The sequence below is a fragment of the Tursiops truncatus genome, chromosome 1, assembly GCF_011762595.2.
Source record: "Tursiops truncatus isolate mTurTru1 chromosome 1, mTurTru1.mat.Y, whole genome shotgun sequence".
Classification (NCBI taxonomy): domain Eukaryota; kingdom Metazoa; phylum Chordata; class Mammalia; order Artiodactyla; family Delphinidae; genus Tursiops; species Tursiops truncatus.
The window spans coordinates 33,147,074-33,172,144 of record NC_047034.1 but is presented as its reverse complement, the minus strand read 5'-3'; the positions used below and the strand labels follow the sequence as shown (position 1 = coordinate 33,172,144).

Below are 25,071 nucleotides of genomic sequence, written 5' to 3'. Positions count from 1 at the left end.
AAAAAAAAAAAACAGAGTGTTCTTCCTATGTTTTCCTCTAAGAGTTTTATAGTGTCCAGTCTTACATTTAGATCTCTAATCCATTTTGAGTTAATTTTTGTGTATGGTGTTAGGGAGTGTTCTAATTTCATTCTTTTATATGTAGCTGTATAGTTTTCCCAGCACCACTTATTGAAGAGACTGTCTTTTCTCCATTGTATATTCTTGCCTCCTTTATTAAAAATAAGGTGATCATATGTGTGTAGGTTTATCTCTGGGCTTTCTATCCTGTTCCATTGATCTACATTTGTTTTTGTGCCAGTACCATACTGTCTTGATTACTGTTGCTTTGTAATATAGTCTGAAGTCTGGGAGACTGATTGATTCCTCCAGCTCCGTTTTTCTTTCTCAAGATTGCTTTGGCTATTAGGGGTCTTTTGTATTCCTGTACAAATTGTGAAATTTTTGTTCTAGTTCTGTGAAAAATGCCATTGATAGTTTGATAGGGATTGCATTGAATCTGTAGATTGCTTTGGGTAGCATAGTCATTTTCACAATGTTGATTCTTCCAATCCAAGAACATGGTATATCTCTCTATATGTTTGTATCATCTTTAATTTCTTTCATCAGTGTCTTATAGTTTTCTGCATACAAATCTTTTGTCTCCTTAGGTAGGTTTATTCCCAGATATTTTATTCTTGTTTTTAACATATTTATTTATTTATTTATTTATTTATGGCTGTGTTGGGTCTTCATTTCTGTGTGAGGGCTTTCACTAGTTGCGGCAAGTGGGGGCCACTCTTCATCGCGGTGCATGGGCCTCTCACTATTGCAGCTTCTCTTGTTGCAGAGCACAGGCTCCAGATGCGCAGGCTCAGTAGTTGTGGCTCAGGGGCCTAGTTGCTCCGCGGCATGTAGATTCTTCCCAGACCAGGGCTTGAACCCGTGTCCCCTGGATTGGCAGGCAGATTCTTAACCACTGCGCCACCAGGGAAGCCCATTTTATTCTTTTTGTTGCAATGGTAAATGGAATTGTTTCCTTAATTTCTCTTTCAGAGTTTTCATCATTAGTGTATAGGAATGTAAGAGATTTCTGTGCATTAATTTTGTATCCTGCTGTTATCCTGTATTAGCTATAGTAGTTTTCTGGTAGCATCTTTAGGATTCTCTATGTATAGTATCATGTCATCTGCAAAAAGTGACAGTTTTACTTCTTCTTTTCCAATTTGTATTCCTTTTATTTCTTTTTCTTCTCTGATTGCTGTGGCTAAAACTTCCAAAACTATGTTGAATAATAGTGGTGAGAGGGACAACCTTGTCTTATTCCTGATCTTAGAGGAAATGGTTTCAGTTTTTCACCACTGAGAATGATGTTAGCTGTGGGTTTGTCGTATATGGCCTTTATTATGTTGAGGTAAGTTTCTTCTATGCCTACTTTCTGGAGGTTTTTTTTTATCATAAATGGGTGTTGAATTTTGTCAAAAGCTTTTTCTGCATCTATTGAGATGATCATATTGTTTTTCTCCTTCAGTTTGTTAATATGTTTTATCACATTGATTGATTTGTGTATATTGAAGAATCCTTGCATTCCTGGGATAAACCCCACTTGACCATGGTGTATGATCCTTTTAATGTGCTGTTGGATTCTGTTTGCTAGTATTTTGTTGAGGTTTTTTGCATCTATGTTCATCAGTGATATTGGCCTGTAGTTTTCTTTCTTTGTGACTTCTTTGTCTGGTTTTGGTATCGGGTGATGATGGCCTCGTAGAATGAGTTGGGGAGTGTTCCTTCCTCTGCTATATTTTGGAAGAGTTTGAGAAGGATAGGTGTTAGCTCTTCTCTAAATGTTTGATAGAATTTGCCTGGGATGTCATCTGGCCCTGGACTTTTGTTTGTTGGAAGACTTTTTTTTTTTGCGGTACGCGGGCCTCTCAATGTTGTGGCCTCTCCTGCTGCGGAGCACAGGCTCTGGACGCGCAGGCTCAGTGGCCATTGCTCACAGGCCCAGCCGCTCTGCAGCATGTGGGGTCCTACCGGACCGGGGCACGAACCTGTGTCCCCTGCATCGGCAGGCGGGCTCTCAACCACTGCGCCACCAGGGAAGCCCTGTTGGAAGACTTTTAATCACGGTCGCAATTTCAGTGCTTTTGATTGGTCTGTTTATATTTTCCATTTCTTCCTGGTTCAATCTTGGAAGGTTGTACTTTTCTAAGAATTTGTCCATTTTTCCAAGGTTGTCCATGTTATTGGCATATAGTTGCTTGTAGTAATCTCTCATGATCCTTTGTATTTCTGCAGTGTCAGTTGTTACTTCTCCTTTTTCATTTCTAATTCTATTGATTTGCATCTTCTTTTTTTTCTTGATGAGTCTGGCTAATGGTTTATCAATTTTGTTTATCTTCTCAAAGAACCAGCTTTTAGTTTTATTGAACTTTGCTATTGTTTCCTTCATTTCTTTTTCATTTATTTCTGATCTGACCTTTATGATTTCTTTCCTTCTGCTAACTTTGGGGTTTTTTTGTTCTTCTTTCTCTAATTGCTTTAGGTGTAAGGTTAGGTTGTTTATTTGAGATGTTTGTTGTTTCTTGAGGTAGGATTGTATTGCTATAAACTTCCCTCTTAGAACTGCTTTTGCTGCATCCCATAGGTTCTGGGTCATCGTGTTTTCATTGTCATTTGTTTCTAGGTATTTTTTGATTTCCCCTTTGATTTCTTCAGTGATCTCTTGGTTATTTAGTAGTGTATTGTTTAGCCTCCATGTGTTTATATTTTTTACAGATTTTTTCCTGTAATTGATATCTAGTCTCATAGCATTGTGGTCAGAAAAGATACTTGATACAATTTCAATTTTCTTAAATTTACCAAGGCTTGATTTGTGACCCAAGATATGACCTATCCTGGAGAATGTTCCATGAGCACTTGAGAAGAAACTCTATTCTGTTGTTTTTGGATGGAATGTCCTATAAATATCAATTAAGTCCATCTTGTTTAATGTGTCATTTAAAGCTTGTGTTTCCTTATTTAATTTCATTTTGGATGATCTGTCCATTGGTGTAAGTGAGGTGTTAAAGTCCCCTACTATGATTGTGTTACTGTCGATTTCTCCTTTTATGGCTGTTAGTATTTGCCTTATGTATTGAGGTGCTCCTATGTTGGGTGCATAAATATTTACAATTGTTATATTTTCTTACTGGATTGATCCCTTGATCATTATGTAGTGTCCTTCTTTGTCTCTTGTAATAGTCTTTATTTTAAAGTCTACTTGTCTGATATGAGAATTGCTACTCCAGCTTTCTTTTGATTTCCATTTGCAAGGAATATCTTTTTCCATCCCCTCACTTTCAGTCTGTATGTGTCCCTAGGTCTGAAATGGGTCTCTTGTAGACAGCATATATATGGGTCTTGTTTTTGTATCCATTCAGCCAGTCTATGTCTTTTGGTTGGAGCATTTAATCCACTTACATTTAAGGTAGTTATCGATATGTATGTTCCTATTACCATTTTCTTAACTGTTTTGGGTTTGTTATTGTAGGTCTTTTCCTTCTCTTGTGTTTCCTGCCTAGAGGAGTTCCTTTAGTATTTGTTGTAAAGCTGGTTTGGTGGTGCTGCATTCTCTTAGCTTTTGCTTGTCTATAAAGGTTTTAATTTCTCTGTCGAATCTGAATGAGATCCTTGCTGGGTAGAGTAATCTTGGTTGTAGCTTTTTCCCTTTCATCACTTTAAATATGTCCTGCCACTCCCTTCTGGCTTGCAGAGTTTCTGCTGAAAGATCAGCTGTTAACCTTATGGGGATTCCCTTGTATGTTATTTGTTGTCTTTCCTTGCTGCTTTTAATATTTTTTTCTTTCTATTTAATTTTTGATAGTTTGATTAATATGTGTCTTGGTGTGTTTCTTCTTGGATTTATCCTGTATGGGACTCTCTGCGCTTCCTGGACTTGACTATTTCATTTCCCATATTAGGGAAGTTTTCAACTATAATCTCTTCAAATATTTTCTCAGTCCCTTTCTTTTTCTCTTCTTCTTCTGGGACCCCTATGATTCGAATGTTGGTGCGTTTAATGTTGCCCCAGAAGTTTCTGAGACTGTCCTCAATTCTTTTCATTCTTTTTTCTTTATTCTGCTTTGTGGTAGTTATTTCCACTATTGTATCTTCCAGGTCACTTATCCGTTCTTCTGCCTCAGTTACTCTGCTATTGATTCCTTCTAGGGAATTTTAAATTTCATTTATTGTGTTGTTCATCATTGTTTGTTTGCTCTTTAGTTCTTCTAGGTCCTTGTTAAACGTTTCTTGTATTTTCTCCATTCTGTTTCCAAGATTTTGGATCATCTTTACTAACATTACTCTGAATTCTTTTTCAGATAGACTGCCTATTTCCTCTTCGTTTGTTGGTCTGGTGAGTTTTTACCTTGCTCCTTCATCTGCTGTATGTTTCTCTGTCTTCTCATTTTGCTTAACTTACTATGTTTGGTGTCTCCTTTTCGCAGGCTGCTGGTTCATAGTTCCCATTGTTTTTGGTGTCTGCCCCAGTGGGTAAGGTTGTTTCAGTGGGTTGTGTAGGCCTCCTCGTGGAGGGGACTGGTGCCTGTGTTCTGGTGGATGAGGCTGGATATTGTCTTTCTGGTGGGCAGAACCGTGTCCGGTGGTGTGTTTTGGGGTGTCTGTGAACTTCTTATGATTTTAGGCAACCTCTCTGCTAATGGGTGGGGTTGTGTTCCTGTCTTGCTAGTTGTTTGACATAGGGTGTCCAGCACTGTAGCTTGCTGGTCGTTGAGTGGAGCTGAGTCTTAGCGTTGAGATGAAGACCTCTGGGAGAGCTTTTGCCATTTGATATTACATGGAGCTGAGAGGTCTCTGGCAGACCAATGTCCTGAACTCAGCTCTCCCACCTCAGAGGCACAGGCCTGACACCCAGCCAGAGCACCAAGACCCTGTCAGCCACACATTTCAGAAGAAAAGGGAGAATTAAAAAAAGAAAGAAAGAAAAAAATAAAATAAAGGTATTACAAAATATTTTTTTAATTATTAAAATTAAAAAGTAATAAAAAAAAGAAAGAAGGAAGAGAGAAACCAAACCAAAAACCAAATCTGCCAATGATAACAAGCGCTAAAAACTATTTAAAAAAACAACAACAACGGACAGACAGAACCCTAGGACAAATGGTAAAAGCAAAGCTATACCGACGAAATCACACAAAGTCCGCCACCTCAGTTTTGGGATGATTCGTTGTCTATTCAGGTATTCCACAGATTCTGGGTACATCAAGTTGACTGTGGAGATTTAATCCGGTGCTCCTGAGACTGCTAGGAGAAATTTTCCTTTCTCTTCTTTGTTCGCACAGTTCTTGGGGTTCAGCTTTGGATGTGGTCCCGCCTCAGCGTGTAGGTTGCCTGAGCGCGTCTGTTCTTCGCTCAGACAGGACGGAGTTAAAGGAGCAGCTGCTTCGGGGACTCTGGCTCACTCAGGCTAGAGGGAGGGAGGGGCACGGAGTGCGGGGCGAGCCTGCAGCGGCAGAGGCCGACGTGACAGTGCACCAGCCTGAAGTGCTCCGTGCGTTCTCCCGGGGGAGTTGTCCCTGGATCCCGGGACCCTGGAAGTGGCGGGCTGCACAGGCTCCCCGGAAGCGGGGTGTGGATAGTGACCTGTGCTCGCATACAGGCTTCTTGGTGGCGGCAGCAGCAACCTTAGCGTCTCAGGCCCGTCTCTGGGGTCCGCGCTCATAGCCGCGGCTCACGCCCGTCTCTGGAGTTTGTTTAGGCGGTGCTCTGAATCCCCTCTCTTCACTCACCCCGAAACAGCTGTCTCTTGCCTCTTCGGCAGTTCCAGACTTTTTCCCGGACTCCATCCCGGCTAGCTGTGGTGCACTATGCCCCTTCTGGCTGTGCTCACGCAGCCAACCCCAGTCCTCTCCCTGGAATCTGACCTCTGAAGCCCAAGCCTCAGCTCCCAGCCCCCACCAGCCCCAGCGAGTGAGCAGACAAGCCTCTCGGGCTGGTGAGTGCTGCTTGGCACCGATCCTCTGTGCAAGAATCTTTCCACTTTGCCCTCTGCACCCCTGTTGCTGCGCTCTTCTCCATGGCTCTGAAGCTTCCTCCCCTTCCCCCCTCCCCCCACCATCTCTGCCAGTGAAGGGGCTTCCTAGTGTGTGGAAACTTTTCCTCCTTCACAGCTCCCTCCCAGAGGTGCAGATCCCCTCCCTATTCTTTTGTCTCTGTTTTTTCTTTTTTCTTTTGCCCTACCCAGGGACGTGGGGAGTTTCTTGCCTTTTGGGAAGTTTGAGGTCTTCTGCCAGCGCTTGGTAGGTGTTCTGCGGGAGTTGTTCCACCCGTAGATGTATTTGTGTGGAGGAAAGTGATCTCCACGTCTTACTCCTCCGTCATCTTGACCTCAGCCTGTTGGAAGATTTTTAATCACAGTTTCAATTTTATTACTTGTGATTGGTCTGTTCATATTTTCTATTTCTTCCTGGTTCAGTCTTGGAAGGTTATACCTTTCTAAGGATTCCATTTCTTCCAGGTTGTCCATTTTATTGGCATAGAGTTGCTTGTAGTAGTCTCTTGTGATGCTTTGTATTTCTTCGGTGTCCATTGTAACTTCTCCTTCTTCATTTCTAATTTTATTGATTAGAGTCCTCTTCCTCTCTTTCTTGATGAGTCTGGTTAAAGGTTTATCAATTTTGTTTATCTTCTCAAAGAACGAGCTTTTGGTTTTTATTGATCTTTGCTATTGTTTTCTTTGTTTCTATTTCATTTATTTCTGGTCTGATCTTTATGATTTCTTTCCTTCTACTAACTTTAGGTTTTGTTTGTTCTTCTTTCTCTAGTTCCTTTAGGTATAAGGTTAGATTGTTTATTTGAGATTTTCCTTGTTTCTTGGGGGTAGGATCATATTGCTATAAACTTCCCTCTTAGAACTGCTTTTGCTGCATCCCATAGGTTTTGGATCGTCATGTTTTCATTGTCTCTAGGTATTTTTTGATTTCCTCTTTGATTTCTTCAGTGATCTCTTGGTTATTTAGTAACATATTATTTAGCCTCCATGTGTTTGTTTTTTTACGTTTTTTTCCCTGTAATTGATTTCTAATCTCGTAGCGTTGTGTTCGGAAAAGATGCTTGATATGATTTCAATTTTCTTAAATTTACCAAGGCTTGATTTGTGACTCAAGATGTGATCTATCTTGGAGAATGTTCCGTGTGCACTTGAGAAAAAGTGTAATCTGCTGTTTTGGATAGAATGTCCTATAAATATCAATTAAGTCTATCTGGTCTATTGTGTCATTTAAAGCTTGTGTTTCCTTATTAATTTTCTGTTTGGGTGATCTGTCCATTGGTGTAAGTGAGGTGTTAAAGTCCCCCACTATTATTGTGTTACTGTTGATTTCCTCTTTTATAGCTGTTAGCAGTTGCCTTATGTATTGAGGTGTTGCTATGTTGGGTGCATATATATTTATAATTGTTATATCTTCTTCTTGGATTGACCCCTTGATCATTATATAGTATCCTTCCTTGTCTCTTGTAACATTCTTTATTTTGAAGTCTATTTTATCTGAAATGAGTATTGCTACTCCAGCTTTCTTTTGATTTCCATTTGCATGGAATATCTTTTTCCATCCCCTCACTTTCATTCTGTATGTGTCCCTAGGTCTGAAGTGGGTCTCTTGTAGACAGCATATATATGCGTCTTGTTTTTGTATCCATTCAGCAAGCCTGTGTCTTTTGGTTGGAGCATTTAATCTTTTCACGTTTAAGGTAATTATCAATATGTATGTTCCTATTACCATTTTCTTAATTGTTATGGGTTTGTTTTTGTAGGTCCTTTTATTCTCTTGTGTTTCCCACTTAGAGAAGTTCCTTTAGCATTTCTTGCAGAGCTGGTTTGGTGGTGCTGAATTCTGTTGGCTTTTGCTTGTCTGCAAAGCTTTTGATTTCTCCATTGAATCTGAATGAGATCCTTTCCAGGTAGAGTAATCTTGGTTGTATGTTCTTCCTTTTCATCACTTTAAGTATATCATGCCACTCCCTTCTGGCTTGTAGAGTTTCTGCTGAGAAATCAGCTGTTAACCTTATGGGAGTTCCCTTGTATGTTATTTGTCATTTTTCCATTGCTGCTTTCAATAATTTTTCTTTGTCTTTAATTTTTGTCAGTTTGATTCCTATGTGTCTCAGCATGTTTCTCCTTGGGTTTATCCTGCCTGCAACTCTCTGTGCTTCCTGGACTTGGGTGGCTATCTCCTTCCCCATATTAGGGAAGTTTTCGACTATAATATCTTCATATATTTTCTCGGGTCCTTTCTCTCTCTCTTCCCCTTCTGGAACCCCTATGATGCGAATGTTGGTGCGTTTAATGTTGTCCCAGAGGTCTCTTATGCTGTCTTCATTTCTTTCCATTCTTTTTTCTTTATTCTGTTCTGCGGCAGTGAATTCCACCATTCTGTCTTCCAGGTCACTTATCTGTTCTTCTGCCTCAGTTATTCTGCTATTGATTTCTTCTAGTGTATTTTTCATTTCAGTTATTGTATTGTTCAACTCTGTTTGTTCTTTAATTCTTCTAAGTGTTTTGTTTTTTTGTGTGTTTTTTTGCGGTACACGGGCCTCTCACTGCTGTGGCCTCTCCCGTTGCGGAGCACAGGCTCTGGACGCACAGGCTCAGCAGCCATGGCTCACGGGCCCAGCCGCTCCACGGCATGTGGGATCCTCCTGGACCAGGGCACGAACCCACATCCCCTGCATCGGCAGGCAGACTCCCAACCACTGCGCCACCAGGGAAGCCCCTAAGTGTTTTTTCTTTAATCCTTCTAGGTCTTTGTTAAACATTTCTTGCATCTTCTTGATCTTTGCCTCCATTCTTTTTCTGAGGTCCTGGATCATCTTCACTATCATTATTCTGAATTCGTTTTCTGGAAGGTTGCCTATCTCCACTTCATTTACTTGTTTTTCTGAGGTTTTATCTTGTTCTTTCACCTGGTAAAACGTCCTCTGCCTTTTCATTTTGTCTATCTTTCTGTGAATGTGATTTTCTTTCCACAGGCTGCAGAATTGTAGTTCTTCTTGCTTCTGCTGTCTGCCCTCTGGTGGATGAGGCTAACTAAGAGGCTTGTGCAAGCTTCCTGATAGGAGGGACTGGTGGTGGGTAGATCTGGGTGTTGCCCTGGTGGGCAGAGCTCAGTAAAACTTTAATCCACTTGTCTGCTGATGGGTGGGGCTGGGTTCCCTCCCTGTTGGTTGTTTGGCCTGAGGCGACCCAGCACTGGAGCCTACCCAGCTCTTTGGGGGGGCTAATGGCAGACTCTGGGAGGGCTCACACCAAGTGGTACTTCCCAGAACTTCTGCTGCCAGTGTCCTTGTCCCCACGGCGAGCCACAGCCACCCCCCGTCTCTGCAGGAGACCTTCCAACACTAGCAGGTAGGTCTGTTTCAGTCTCCTATGGGGTCACTGCTTCTTCCCCTGGGTCCCGATGTGCACACTACTTTGTGTGTGCCCTCCAGGAGTGGAATCTCTGTTTCCCCCAGTCCTGTTGAAGTCCTGCAATCAAATCCTGATAGCCTTCAAAGTCTGATTCTTTTGGAATTCCTCCTCCTGTTGCTGGACCCCCAGGTTAGGAAGCCTGACTTGGGGCTGAGAACCTTCATTGCAGTGGGTGAACTTCTCTGGTATAAGTGTTCTCCAGTTTGTGAGTCACCCACCCAGCCATTATGGGATTTGATTTTATTGTGGTTGCTCCCCTCCTACCATCTAACTGTGGCTTCTCCTTTGTCTTTGGATGTGGGGTATCTTTTTTGGTGAGTTCCAGTGTCTTCCTGTTGATGATTGTTCAGCAGGTAGTTGTGATTCTGGTGCTCTCGCAAGAGGGAGTGAGTGCATGTCCTTCTACTCTGCCATCTTGAACCAATGCCTTTTTTTTTTTTTTTTTTAAAGGTTGCTCTTTATCTAATGGGTTAAAAGGCTGCCCACTTTGGAACAGCAACATTATTCTTGTTTTTTTCTTTTTTTTGGCTGTGTTGGGTCTTTGTTGCTGCGTGTGGGCTTTCTCTAGTTGCAGCAAGCAGGAGCTACTCTTCGTTGCAGTGCGTGGGCTTCTCATTGCAGTGGCTTCTTTTGTTGCAGAGCACAGGCTCTAGGTGCACAGGCTTCAACAGTTGTGGTGCATGGGCTCAGTAGTTGTGGCTTGTGGGCTCTAGAGTGCAGGCTCAGTAGTTGTGGTGCACGGGCTTTGTTGCTCCATGGCATGTGGGATCCTCCCAGACTAGGGATTAAACCTGTGTCCCCTGCATCGGCAGGCAGATTCCTAACCACTGCGCCACCAGGGAAGCCCCGTGTTTTTTTTTAATGGTAGAAATCTTGAACTTCGTTATAGGTTTTCTGGAGAGAATTGGAAGAGGGGGAAGCTTGAAAATATAGGAGAGAGGAGATAACTGATGTTGAGTAAGATTTCTGAGGATCTGGTAAGGGATGGACACTTGTAAGAATGAGAACATGGAAGTTTAGCTTTGGATAGGAGGAAAGAGAGACAGATGGGTAGAAATATAGATAAGGTTGTAACAATGGGCATAGGGAGACTGCAGTGAAGGTGTTCTAGGTTAAGGCTGTGCCTTTCTTATGGCCTTTATTTTCTCTTGGAATAATGATGGTCTGCGGCTGAGAGTGACTATAGACACAGCAAGACACCTGTGGAAGGCTGGAGAGTGTGAACGATAGGGGCATCAATTTATTTAATTCCTACAATAGCTTGATATGATATTTTTCTGGGCTTTGGAGCAGAAAATGTAGGCAGATTAATCCAGAGTGGAGTTTTCAGTGTGGGTACAGCTGAGGACACACGGACTAGAATACTGGTTAGTAAAGGAATGAAGTGACAGGCCATGAGTTTGGGCTGAACAGTGCAGGAAGTGAAAAAAAGGCTTTCACTGGTAGATTAAGAGGAAACTCATGAGGATAAAGGTACAATAGGAAGGCAAAGAATAGGTGTACAGGGAAGAAAGGAATGAGGGTATTAAAAGGACCAAAACTGTGGTCAGAAAGTAGGATATTAGAGTTTATGTTTTCCAAATTGGAGTGAATCTGGGTTGTGAGAAAGTCTAAAGAACAGCTTTGGGTGTGAGTAACTTACTGCAGAGGAGGTGAATGTCCCTGGAGTTGCAGAGATTAAGGTACTGTGAGGTTAGGACATTGGATAGTTTATTCACATCAGCACTGAAGTTACCCAAAGTGAGAGGGAGATAAGGGATGGAGAGGATGATGCTGAACCAAAAACAATGTAGGGGACTGACCAGCAGGTTGGTGGGTGGCAGAGACAGGAGGAGAAGAAACTGGTTGGCTAACGGCTGGAACAGTTTCAGTATCTCTATTCAGAGATAGAGGCATAATGGTGCTTTACAAGTTTATTGAACTAAACTGAACCAAAGTGCTGTGTTAATTCCAGGAAATGCCAAAGTCAGCACAGCTGCCATTTTTTAGAAAAACCCCAGATCAGACATTAAAGTCAGCACAGAAAGAGCATTGCCTAAGCTGTAGATTCAGGAAGAGACCCAGAGAAGAAATATCAGCAATGACTACTGGACCATTTCTCCAGGCTCCACCCAGCCCGCATATCTTGCCTTGAGCTGTTGACTGACTATTTCATTCCACCCCTCCCCCTCAGGGAAGCTGCCAGTGCCAGTTCTTTGCTCCATGACACAGTCCTGGCAGGAGAAGTCAGACCGCCATCTTGGGCTGGCCTCATTCCCAGGAGAAGCCAGCGCAGAGACTATGAGAGATGCAGCTGAAGGAAGCACATTTCAGGCGCTCCTCTCTAGGGTAAGCAAGGGCTCATTAGCTGAAATGATCATCTCCCCAGGGCCCCTCTCAGACCAACTTAAAAGTAGCCTGAGCCGTCTCTCCACCCTCGCACACAGGAGTACAAGTCTTTTCCTGCTCAGACAGAACCCACCCTAACCTCAACCCTTCTAGACCACAGGCACCATCTGCTCATTCCTCCTCCTTGTGAGTGATGTGAATGCACTCAAGGCTCACTTCCAGGATAGTATTCTCTGTTGTTCTCCTCCTGCTTCACTAGTCACTTGTTATTCAGTCTTCTGTGCAGGTTCCTTTTCATTAACACGACCTCTAAAAGGTAGAGTGTCCTGGTTCTCAGCCCTTGGTCTCTGCCTCCTCCCTCCCTACACTCATTTCCTTTGTTATCTCAACCTGCTTCATGGCATTAATACCATCTAATCGCTGAAAAAATACCAAATATCTCTAACTCCTGAGACAGACTCTAATCTCATATACCCAGTCACCTCCTTGGCATCTCTGCTTGGGAATCTCTTAGGCAACTCCAGCGTAACATGCTCAGAGTTCAATTGGTTCCCCCACTCTCCCCTGCCACGCCTGCTCTTCCTGCAGCCTATTCCCATCTCAGTCAGCGGCAGCTCTGTCTTTCCAGGTGCTCAGGCCAAATACCTTGTAATCAGGTACTAGGGAGACTTGGAAGTCAGCCTTGAGTGTATTCTCATCACTCAGGAGGAAAAGGAATGTGCAAATCATGCTTCATTCTCTTTCTCTCATAGCCCAATTACAATCTGTAGGCAAATCCTATTAGTTCTACCTTTAAAAGATACCCAGAATCTGACAATTTCTCACTATTTCTACCCCCCAACACCATGAACCAAGCCATCATCATGTCTTGCTTGGATTATTGCAGTAGCCTCCTAACTGGAATCTGTTTCTACCCTAGTCCAAATAGCAGCCAGAATGATCCTCTAAAAGAGTTCTTAAGTCACAATGGTCATATTGCTCCTACACTCAAACCTCCAGCAGTTTCCCATCTCATTTAGATAACAGCTGATCTTCTTACAGTGACCTGGAATGATCTGGCTTTCCTCACTCCCCCCCCCCCACCCCACCCCCCACTAGTCCTCTTCTACTACTCTTTCCCTCATTCACTGTGCTTCAGCAGCGCTGGCCTCCTTATTTCACAAACACTCCAAGGATATTCCTGCCTCAGGGCCTTTGCGCTTATTACTTCCTTTGCCTAGAATATGTTTCCCCAATGTCACATGGTTTGCTGTCTCACTTCCTTCAAGCCTCTGTTCAAATGTCCTTCTTCTTAATGAGGGCTTTCCTGCCAACCCTATATGAAATCTATGGAATATAAGATAGCAGCATCCACTGCTCTCCTATCCTTTTACTCTTTCCATTTTTCTCCATAGACTCATCGTCCTCCGAGACTATGTATTTATTAAATGTAAATTCTGTGAGAGCAAGGACATTCTGTTTTATTCACTCCTGGATCCCCCGTACCTAGAAGAATACTGGGGTCACAGAAGGTACTCGATAAATATCTGTGAAACAAATGTAATTCAGTTCAACTGGCTGTAGGGAAACTTCAGGAGTCCACAATCCTCTGGTTACCAGAACCAGTTTTGTTTTTTATAACAAAAACCGCCTCTCTCAAACCCTTATCAAATCACGACTTTAATCAAGCAACTAGTTTGTCTGGGCTCTTGCATGTTTACATAATCGTATATCTAATCCCAACAGAGAGGGCCTTGCCTTCTTTTCCTTTGCTTCCTAGTTCCTGTAAAATAATCAGCAGTGGCTGGTGACCGAGCCTGTTGGTTAGCATAGCTATTCAACACCAGCACTCAATAAAAATTACTGTTGTGGTTATTCTTTAGTAGAGCAGAGGTATCGGTTATAATCTTCTTGTAATTGTGAGTCTCTTGGTCAAATATGTTTAAATGATAAAGCAAATGCGTTGAAACACAGCTTTCTACTGATCAGGTTTTCAGGAGACCTGAGTTGTGGTCCTAACTCTCCTGCGGAATCACCACAACTCTGGGTACTTCTCCTGAGTTCTCCAATACCCTCTAGGGGGAAAGTGTGGGCTTTGACTGGATGGTCCTAAGACCATCTATTGACAGAGAAGAGTCTGCATTCTCAAGTCACTAGAAACGCAGGTGGTTATCTCACTGGCTTTCCCAAAGAAACATTGGTTACAACAAAGAAACAGGGACACAAGACACTGTGACCTTTGTACTGGTTAGGATTTTTTCAGTTGTTAGGGTCAGAAACCCAACTCCAATTGGCTGAAGCAAATAAAGGTGTTTATTGGCACCTACAAGTTGAAATTCCAGGGGTAGAGCCTCTTCTGGCAAGCTGGGTCCTAGGGCTCATAGGATATGAGGACCCAGTCTGTCTTCATCTTCTGACTCCACTTTCTCCTGTACTGGCTTCACTTTCAGCAAGCTTTCCCTGCAGAAAGACCCCAGCAGCACCAAAATGATACCTGCCAGCTTCAAATCCAAGAGATAATGGGCTTCCTCCCAAGAATTCTGGGATCTTTTTAAAACTGAATCTCATTGGTCTGGGCTGAGTCATGTGTCCTTTCCTGAACCAATGGAGCTGGGGTGGTGGTGGAGGCAGCCCATCAACCCACGTGGACGGACAGTGGCAGAAGGGTAGATGCCAAAAGGAAACTCAGGGGGCTATTAACAGAAGAATGGAGATTGAATATTGGACGAGTAAAAATAATGGACATATGTTTCAGTCCTCGTTAACTTATGATTTTCTTATAGGTACTGTGTTAATTTCCCATGTTGCTATAACAAATTACCTCAAACTGGCTGGCTTGAAACAACAAACATTTATTTTCTCACAATTCTGGAGTCCAGAAGACTGAAACTGAGGTGTTGACAGGGCCACACTCCCTCTGGAGGCTCTGGGGGAGAATTCCTTCTCTGCGTCTTCTAGCTTCTGGTGACTGTTGACATTCCTTGATTTGTGGTGGCATCACTTCATCCTCTGCCTCTGGGGTCACATTGCTTCCTCCTTTTCTGTCTGTCTCAAATCTCCCCCTGCCTTTCTCTTATAAGGACATGTGTCATTGAATTTAGGGCCCACCCAAATAATCCAGGATAATCTCCTCCTCTCCAGATCCTTGTCTTAATTACATGCAAGTTAGGTCACATTCATGGGCTCCAGGGATTTTACATGGACAGCTTTTGGGGGGCTGTTTTTCAGCCTACTGCTGGAACCAAGCCAGAAGCATAATAACATTCAAGTGACTGATTTAAACTTTCAAACGTATGAGAGAATCAGAATCATTTCTAAATTTTGCTGATATATTTTACCACATGCTTTGTTGCCTTTTAAAGAGATAAAATTAAATTTGCTGTAAGGGAAGAGCAGACAACTAAATTTCTGACTTGACTGCAAAGCATGTAAGGTTTTCATTTCAACAGATCACCCTCCTGCCCTCTTCCAGGTAACTGTTGAACCAATAGCTATTTTTATTTGAGTTTTCTACTCCCTTTCTGCATTGTCTTTAGTTTCTTTGCTAAAATGTCTTTATTAGCAGTATCAATCCTGATCATAATTGATAAACAAGAACTAGAATGTAAGGAGTCACTGGCGAGAATACACCACAGTCAGAAAAGTATTTTCAAACTTGATCTCTTTTCTTATTTCAAATGCGTAAAAAATCTCAACCACTCGCTTTTTTTTTTGGTCTAGGTAAATGTTCCAAGGAGCCCCAGGCTAGATTAGAGATAAACAAGACAAAAATCTTGTGAAGAAATCAGCAGGAGCCCTTACTCCTCAAAGAAGACAGCGGTGTAATACATGTTTTCAAAAATATGTCATTTTGTCCCCTATATCCACCCACCTTCAGCCCAAGAAGCCACCCTTACTGGTTGCTCAGGTTGGACTGGGAGTGCACTGGTCGCTGGTATTTTCCCTGGAGGCATCTTGGCAGCAATTCCGGTGGTTCAGATCCTCTGATATCACAGGGGTGCGCAGGTGGCTCTGTGCTTTATCAGCGGGATGAGGCGTACAGGTGTTTCACAAGGCTGGGGACGGGGGGGACTGGTGAGGAACCTGACCCTTTGACCCTCCCACCCCCCCCAATTCAGGAGCTACAAAGGGACACGGATCCTCATCTATGCTTCTCAGGTGCTGCTCTGCCTTACTGTCCAATGCAGCTTTCTTTACTAGAAACATGTAGGATCTGAGAAGGGAGAAAAGAGTTGGGTATTATGGGATTTTGCTCCTTTTTGCATCTGGAGAATGGACTCAACTTAAACCTGGCACCAGGAATCAGCCTGTATATGTTGGCAGAGTGAATTTCCAGTGTTGGAGATAGAATGATGTAATGGGAAGAGCTTTGGCCTGGACATCGGGGGGCAGATCCTTGCTCAGTGACCTGAAGCTTCCCTTCCCTTCTTCGCTCTTCTGTTTCCCATATTTAAAAGAAGAGCCTTGGATGAGATGTTCTCTGAGGCATCTGCTGGCTTCAGTATCTATCAGATGTATACACATTACACCTAGGTTGAGCATTTGAGTTTCCTGGGAAGGCTCACCGGTTGTTCCTTTTTCCAGAAAGCTCTCCCCACACACAGCCTGATGTGCTGCTGGTTATATTTATCAGGCCCCTAAATAGGGTCCAAAAGTACAGGATTGTGGTTAGAGTTAAGAGCCATTTCTAGTTAGGACAGTATCAGTTGTTCATCAGACATAAATCCAGTGCCCCAGGTAGGTGCTGGGGCTATAAAGATGAATCAAATGGAGCCCCTGCCCCGAGGGGCACACAGCCTAATGAAGGAGACAGATAAGTACCGAGGATTGCCTTATAGTATGATAAGCTCCACTACAGCGTTATTAATAAGGCTCCATGACACATGGAGGATGGACATATAAATCTGCCTGGGGTGGAATCAAGAATGGCTTTCTGGAGGAGGTGACACATGGGTGGACACCAAAGGGATAAGTAGGAATTACCTAGGTGGAACAGGCGTCCAGTCCCTAGAATGCTCACAGTAAGTATGCTCACTCGACAGAGACTTGCCAGCTGCCATGTGACACATTGCGTCCTCTAAAGACAGGTGTCTCTCCCATTGTCTAATTATCCCCTTGGGTCTGACACATGGATTAAGACAGTGTGCATTTAATTGGAGCCCCAGGGGGCAGGTCCTGAGTAAGCTGGGAAAGCTGACTGGAGTCCAACTTTGATTCAGACCAGAGACAGCAGAACTGTGGGCTTCAGCAATACCATTTTTGATCTGCTAGTATTGAATGCTTGCAACCTGTACCACAGAACACATTCCCTCCTCTCTCTCTCTGTCTCTCTCTGTCTTTCTCTCTTTTCCCTTTTTCTTTCCTTTTCTGGTGCAAATTAGGGGGAAGGGATATAAAAGCTGTTGGTTTCTGAGTGTGTTTCTAAGATCTCACTCTGATTCTACTTAGTCATGGTAGGCTTCTTGGAGGAAGTGCTCAGAAAGAAAGGTAAGGACTGGCTTGACTAATTAGTTTGACATCTTAGCAAAAATGGGCCCCTTGCTACTCACACCCGTGCACTCTTCCCTGCATTTGACCTGTGTACCTCTACTAACCTCCCGCCAAGTAGAACCAGGTTTGATCATTTCCCCTTTTTCGGTCAGTGACTGGACATGTGCCTTAGGTTCGTGATTCAAAGCTCTTTCAGCCAAACTGGTCCCCCCGCGCCCGGTGTCAGGACTCGGGGACCTGCCGGGCCGCGGCTGTGAAGTCCCCTCGGAGCGGCCGCTGGGCTCCGCCTTCCGCTCGCCCGGCCGGAGGTTGGGAGCGGGCTCGGAGCTGGGAGCGGGAGGCAACACCCTCGCTCGCACACTGCAACCTGCTCCCTTCGGGGAGGGATCCTCCGGCTCGCGCTCCCGCTCGCTCGGCCCCGCCAGCCGCCCGGCCGCGGGAAGCAGAGGGGACTGAACCCTCGGCGCTGCTCGTTAGCAGTCCCGGCGAGAGGAGCGGCAGAATTACTCATGCGCTAATTGCCCCTCATTAAGTTAAGGAGACGAAGGGGAGCGCAGACTCCAGAGGCAGGAGGTGTCTGGGGCCGGCTCCGCCGCGCACGCCGAGCTCGTTCAGCCCGGCCAGGGTTAAGTCTTCCGCTCGCTGCTGGCCGGCTGGCGGCCAGCTGCCTTCAGCGAGAGGCCAGAGTCCCTGCCAGGCACCCGGGAGGTACGCCGCGGGCCGGGCTGGACCGCATCGGACCCCCTCCCCCATCACCGCCTGGAGGAGGAGCAGAAAGTGGGGGGTGCGCGGTAGGCCCCCGCCCCGCAGCCCGGCGTCCGGGTGGGCAGAGAGCGAGAGGGGCTGCGGGACACCGAGATGGCCGATGAGATCGACTGGCTGGACTTGCCCGGCCGGTGGACCTACGGAGTTGACCGCGGGGGGAGAGTCTTCTTCATCAAGTATGTGGGTCTCTGTTTCATCTTCTCTCCCTCTCTCTCTTTTTCTTTAAAGTTGTCTGACTTGAAAGGCAGCAGGGCTGGGGGCCGGCAGGAGAGGGTCAGGGTAAGCAATGGCTGGAACAGCAGGCATAACTAATAAGTTTATCACGATGCCTGTTTGAATGTGTCTCCCGTCTTTTCCCCAGTGGGTCAAAGTCCAGCTGAGGCTCAGCATTCCCTGCACCTGGAAAGGCAGGGCAGGGCAGGTGCAGACCTTCCCCTCTCGCCTGGTCACAGGCAGGATGGGAACCCTGAGGAAGATGACTAGAGCTGCTGCCCAGCCTGCAGTTCCTTCCTTTCAGCTTTGGCCATTGACAGGGACAGGGGTGAGTCCTTTCTCTCTTGTGTCCACTCCCCGACCATTTCCTACGGGAAGACTTGGGCTAAGGGACAACATACCAGGAGACCCTGCCTCTACCGCCCGCTTCCCTGCATTCCCTCACCCCAGGACTCAGGGTTCCCTAGATGGCAACCCCTCTCCCTCCTACATCTTTATGGGGCTGTGGTCAAGGGGAAGAAGATGCCCACAGTCCATTTGGTATTCTTTAGAGAGAGGGAGGCTTTGCTGCTCTCAGTAATATATTAGCACTGTTATATTAATTACATAAACCAAAATAGCTCTGGCATAATCTCATTATAACAGAGTGGCTCCGCTGGTGCTATTTTGGCCTACTTCTATAGGCTTCTTTTGCCACGATAGAAATTTCCCGATAATATAGCAAGTCTAGAAGCACAGCATTTGAACTGTTACCCACACATGATGGGTTTTCCCTTTCTCAAGATAGCCACTCACAGAACATTAGAGCTGAAAGGAGGCTTGGATGCAACCCCCTCATGTTTCAGACAGGAAGCGAGGTCTGCAGAGAATGAGAGTACTTTTCTGAGATAAAACCACTTGTTAATCAGAGCTCCGACCAAGCCCAGGCCCCGCTGAATTGAGTGCATTGCTGTCCCCCCCGTACCAAAGTGCCTTTGCAGGAGTGCAGGCAGCCAGTGGTTTCTTGTTGGTGTTACCGTTTCCACATTTGCTGTAGGCTTTTCTTCTGTAGTTATCATTACTGTGATCAAAATTGATGTTGTAATTATACTATCTTAGAAATTAAGTCCACTAAAGTTCTTGACCCTACGTCAGATTCTTAAATAACAGGACATCTCCAGGATTTAAACTGGAGTCCCTTTGGTCAGTGGTTTGAGAATCACCCAGGGAACTTAGTTAAAAAGGCTGATTCCCTAGGCCTGCCTCCAAAGATTCTGTCCGAGTTAGAAGATCTTGGGTGGGCCTTGGAATCTCGATTTCCACAAGCTCCTCGGGCGTTCTGACGAAGTGGTTAATTTGGCTTTTCTCATCTTTCTTCTCAATCTCTTGCTTGCCTTCCAGCTTCTTTTTGTCGTTCGTTCCACAGACATTTATTGAGTATCCACTATTTGTCTGCTGCAGTGTTAGGTATTGGGATAAAAAACAATCAGATACAGGTTGTTCCTTGAAGGTGGTAGAGAGAAAACGCAAATAAATACTTATGAAATAATAAGATACATTCCAGAGGTATTTGCATGATGCTATAGGAACATAAGGAAGAAAGAGCTAATGCTCTGAGGAGTTGAGGGGGGGGCCTCCCAGAGGAGGAAACATTTGAGCTGCTTCTGGAGGAGAGAGACTAGAGTGAAAGGGGCCTTGAGGCAGAGGCCTGTGGGATGGAGGGCACCGGTGGTTGCTGGAGCCCAGGTTATCTAGAACACTCTGAGAGATTCAGCAGAGGTGGAGTGGAGGTGGCTGTGGTGCTGCAGAAGGTGAGGCAAGACAGGTAGGAAGTGGGCAGCTTCGGAGAGGCCTTGTGTGTTAGGCTAAGGCGTTTGAACTTGATCCCGTAAGTGATGGGAAACCAAAGGAGATTTTAAACAGAGGAGTGACATAGTTAGACCTGTGTTTTAGAAGGAGCTCTCTGGCAGCTGCATTGACGGTGATTTGAGGGCTGAGTAGGGAGGCAAGGGGAAAAACTTGAGGTATGGAAAGCAGTTAGGAGGCAATCACCAAGTCCAAAAGACTTGAATTAAAGCACCCAGAATAGAGGGGAAGGGCGGGGAGAGGTGGGAGAAATCTTTAGGCGTAGAATTGAGAGTTTCCATTTACTCCCTGAATGTTGAGGAATGAGGGGTGAGAGGGGGAAGAGCTGAAGATAAATCTTAAAATTTTTAACTTGAGTTTGATAGAAATCAGGAGTATGGGAAGAGGAACAGACTTTAGGGAAAGTACAGATCCAGCCGGGAAATATTGATTTTGAGGTCCCCATGGGACATTCAGGAAGTGATGTCCCACAGGTGGCTGGGTGTACAGGATAGAGGTTGAAGAGAGAGGCCTGGGCTGGAGAGTCTTCATGTAGAGCTGGGACCACCCTGGAGTGTGTGAGGGAGAAGACAGGAGGGTCCCCAGGCAGCACTGCATTAAAGGAAAGGATAGAGGAAGAGAGGCCAGGCTGGAGGAGACCCAGGATGCAGAGGTGGGCAGCACCACGGCCAGGGTAGCGTGCCCCCCAGAGGGAAGGAAGAGAGATGTTAAGAAGGAAGGGATGGTCAACCGTGGAAAAGCCAAATGAGCTTAAGACTGGAAAGTGTTTACTGGATTTAGGAACTGGGGGTGTTTAATGACCTCTAGGAAAGTGGTTTCAGGGGAAGGCTGGGAACGGAAACCAGATTGCAGAGAATTGGCGAATGGGAGGCCAGGAAGTGGGGACAGTTAGAAGGAACTAGTTTCTAACAGGGATGTTTGGTCAGTAAGAAGAGGAACACGAGAAGAAAGCTAGAAGGGGAGACGGCATTAAGAGAGAGATAGAGGGTTCAGACTGGAACACACGAATAGGAGTGGGGGCTCAAGTAATGGACCCGAGAGGGAGAGAGAAGTTGAAGATACAAATCTGCGATGCTCAATAGAAAAAGGGTCTAGAAAAGACAGGAGATGATGGAGACTGTGACCCACGCAAAAGGACTAGCCTTCAGTGGGAGGAGGCCACCTTTTCTCCAATGTAGAGACAAGCATTAAAGGATGGGTGGAAATATGGATAAGTTTGAGGGGGAGGTTGAGTGTATTGGGTAGAAACCTGCCTCGTGGTTTCTATTTCTCTTGAGTTAAGAGATGAGATTATCCATGGAGAATGGGTGAGAGGGAGGGGAGGAGAGGCAGGCTTGGGACTTGAGGTTGGTGGGAAGCCTTAGAACACTTGGCAAATGGCAACTGATTGGAGCCCCTGAAGAAGATTATAGCTGGTGGATTTGCAATGACCCCAGTCCTCCTGGTTCCACAATTTCCCCACCAGCTTTGGGCTCAAAGCTAGAGTGGAGACGGTCTGTGACTGCATTGTTTTTCACCAGGGACTGATGACTGGAGGGTGGGGGAAGGTCGGGGGAGAGGAAGTTGAGGGAATGGTGGGTTGTGCCCACCTCTGTGACCCTGTGATTGTCGGTGATGTCCAGGCGGGGTGGAGATTGACGTGAAGTCTGAAGGAGCCGATAGTGTGAGAGGAAGAAGGGGTCAGGGCCAGAAATCTCAGGGCAGCTGAAGAGGAGGTGTAAGGAGGTGCCCCCTTCCTTGGCTTCCTCTTCCCCTGCCTCCCAGGACCAAAGCCCAGACCACAGGTCATCTCCAAAGGTGCACATGGCTCCAGAGCTTTGTTTAAAAAACTTTGTTTATTCTCTCTTCATCAGAGGGGTGGGTCATCTGGGAACGTTTTTCCTGCAGCAGGTGTTCAAACTCAGAGGAAAATTAGTGAAGTCAAGGGAAAAGAAAGCATAAATCCACACAAAGACTTGGACCCGAGTGTTCAAAGCAGCTTTATTTGTAATGGCCCAAACTGAAAACAACCCAAATGTCCATCAGCAGGTGAGGGGATGAGCACATGAGGTATATCCTGCAAGGGAGTGAACTACTAACACATGCTAGCACATGGAAGAAAGACGAGAAGGAAAGAAGTCAGACAAAGAAGTCTAGTTTGTATGATTCCACGTATATGAAACTCTAAGAACTCCAGAAAATGCAAACGGATTTATAGTAACAGGAAACAGATCTGTTGCTGCGGGGGGGTGGGGGAGGATAGGAGCCGGCAGGGTAGGAGACAGGAATTACAAAGGAGCGCCAAGAAAATCTGGAGGCTTCACATCTTGATTTTGGTGATAGTTTCACAGGTGTACAACTATGTCAAAACTTATTAAATTGTACACTTTAAATATGTGCAGTTTATTGTATATCTTACTTTAGTAGAAATTTAGTGGCACCCTTCTTAGTGGAGTTTACTATATTAGTTAAGGTATTTATTATTGAGTGGAGTCCTGTCCTGGACCCCAAGGCCCCAGCCTAAAGCCTGGGTGATACAGGTGATCTGGGAGTCCTCTCCTCCACATACATCTGGCTCAGGAAATATTGGTGTCCTTGGTTGGTGGGAAAGGTCAATGGACTCATCTGCCATGGCGTCTAGAGCCCAGAGGATCTGCACTGCTGGGGAGCCCAGCTTGCTGGGAGTGAGATGTTAAAAAGAGCTTGGGTTTTAAGGGGGGCACATCTAGGTCTGAATCCTGGCCTCATCAGTTATTTATTGTATGAACTTGGGCAAATTACTTAACGTCTCTGAACCTCAGATTCATAATCTGTAATATTCCTAATGTGAGGGACCATCGTGAATGATGGTATACAGCCCTGCAGACACTCAGGGACTGTCAATTCACCCAGCCTCCTCTTCTCTTATCCATTGAGAAGCTGCCAGTTAAGGACCTTCCGTGTACGTCTCACATGGCTTCACCATTCACCTTTAATGTCACCTCCTTCTTGAAGCCTTCATGCTGTTCCCCTTCCTTAACTCCATCCAGGGAGTACTCCCTTCTCTGATGGTGAAATGCTCTCTCTGCAGAGACAGCATAGCTATAGTAGGGATTATATAGCTCCTATCACATCATATTCCAAATATCTTTTTTCTTGTCTGTTTCCCCATGAGTTAGATGTTCTTTGAGGTCAGGGATCCAGGATTATAAATCTCTGAATCCCCAGAGTCTGCTCAGTAAATGCTCTGTGAACGTGAGTGAATGAAGGCAGCCTGGGTGCCCCCATGTCAGGTGTCTGGGATCAGACAGTCAGTACTGATGTGAATGTGGAGATGGGTGTCCTCCTCACAGAAGCCTCTTTTGTATCTCACATGTTCTTTCTGGTCTTCTCTAGTGATGAAGAAAAGTCAACCAGCTGGGTGCACCCTGGTACGGAATCGCCCATCCAGAGTGGACACTCCTCCAGCCCAGGTAAGGATCTCATCTGTCCCTGCCTTTGCAATCCATGAGGAGGCATGACTTGAGGTGGCTGTGGGAACCCCCAACGCTGACTTTGCTTCCGACTTTTCGTTTCTCCATGGACAGACTCAGCTAAGCATTTGGCCCACCATGTGGGGGATTTTGCAGGAGGGGTGACGCTCACCTTGAGGTCTTTTCAAACTTCCAGCCCCATGACTAGTATCTGGGACTGACCTTTGAGGAGAAAGAGCTTACTCCTCTCTCATCCCCCTGCCCAGTCAGAAAATCCCTTCCATCCTGAGAGCTCCCGAACTGGGCAGAACCCTAGCCCCCAGTGCGGTACCATAGAACTTTATGCCATGATGGAAATGTTCTCTTTCTCTGCTGCCCAGTACAGTCACCATGAGCCACATGGGGTTACTGAGCAATTGAAATGTGATTAGTGTGACCTAGGAACTGAATTTTTTATTTAAATTAAATTAAATTAAAATAACCCCACATGACTAGCAGGAGCTGCTTCACATTGAGGGGAACATGAAAGAAAAGGGGACAGGGCCAACACTGCTTGCTTACTATGAAGAAGACTCCATTACTAAGCCTTCAGGGACCTCCCAGCCTAGTGGGGAAGATAGGACCCCTCCGGACAAAGATGATTTCATTCTAAGTTGAAGAGGTGGAGACACCAAGAGTCAGAAGGCCTGGGGTACTTCAAGGGAACAATCATCCTCCTCTTCGGGTTGCCACTATAGACCAATAAGGGGAGGGGTGGGAGCGACAGCGTTGGAAACCCCCTGCCCTTCTGGCCTTCCAGCCCTTCACCCAACTACACAGAGTCCCGGTCACTCATGGACATGCTGGGTCAAGGTGTTGACTTGCCCAGAGCCTACTTTCTTTTAGATTCAGGACTAGACTCACTGTGGTTCTAGAGCCAGAGGGGACTTCAGGGATCATGGAGTCTGACTCCTTCATTTTAAAGGTAGGGAAATGGAAGAGCAGAGAGGAAGTGCCTGGCTCAAGGCCACTCCGTTAATAAGCAAAGCAGCGTTGGGGTTAAATGCATAAGTTCTAGAGACAGAGACCTGAGCTCAAATCTTGGCTCAACTTTCTATTCGTGTGGTCTTGAGCAAGTGGTTTAATTCTGGGACTCACCTTCTTAATCCATAAAATGGGGATAGGATTATGAATCTCAAAAGGTTGTAGCACAAATTAGGCAACAGAGTCACTGTCAACAGCGGTGACTGCTATTGTTATTGTCACTATTGTATTTTTGACTTGAAGTGAAGCTTCCTGACCCCAGGGGCTGGGGCTGTTTTCTTCTTCTGGGTTGGTGTTGGCTGTTTGCAGTTTGAGTCCATCCAGCTCACCGTGACCCTAGGTAAGGCTAGAGGATGCATGCAAGTCTGTGAGCCAATTCTTTCATTTTTGGCTGCAGCTAACTGGTTGTCCAAGGCTGGGAAGGGGTTAAGATGCCCCTGAAGCTTGCTGGGAGGGCAGCTGCCTTAGCGGGCACTCCGCCTGGACAGGAATATAAGCACCCTTGGTGTTGCCCGGGCAGAGAGGGCAGTGTGGAGGGAAGTTGCTGGAAAA

General features: G+C 45.3%; 1 protein-coding gene and 1 long non-coding RNA gene across 2 annotated transcripts in view; both read left to right on the top strand.

The window, feature by feature from the left end:
* Window positions 1–5,531: 5,531 nt before the first annotated feature.
* Window positions 5,532–15,595, top strand: LOC117309548 (uncharacterized). Its single transcript, XR_004523901.2, has 3 exons — window positions 5,532–9,382; window positions 11,619–11,773; window positions 15,473–15,595. It is a non-coding gene; the product is annotated as an uncharacterized lncRNA (long non-coding RNA).
* Window positions 15,596–17,640: 2,045 nt separating this feature from the next.
* The window catches only part of PLEKHA6 (pleckstrin homology domain containing A6), a 136,289-nt gene continuing 128,858 nt past the window's right edge, over window positions 17,641–25,071 (top strand). The window contains exons 1-2 of the mRNA XM_073802048.1: window positions 17,641–18,183; window positions 23,420–23,496. Of these exons, the coding sequence (XP_073658149.1) occupies window positions 18,101–18,183; window positions 23,420–23,496 (160 nt within the window). The 5' untranslated portion in view covers window positions 17,641–18,100. The remainder of the gene's footprint in view (window positions 18,184–23,419; window positions 23,497–25,071) is intronic.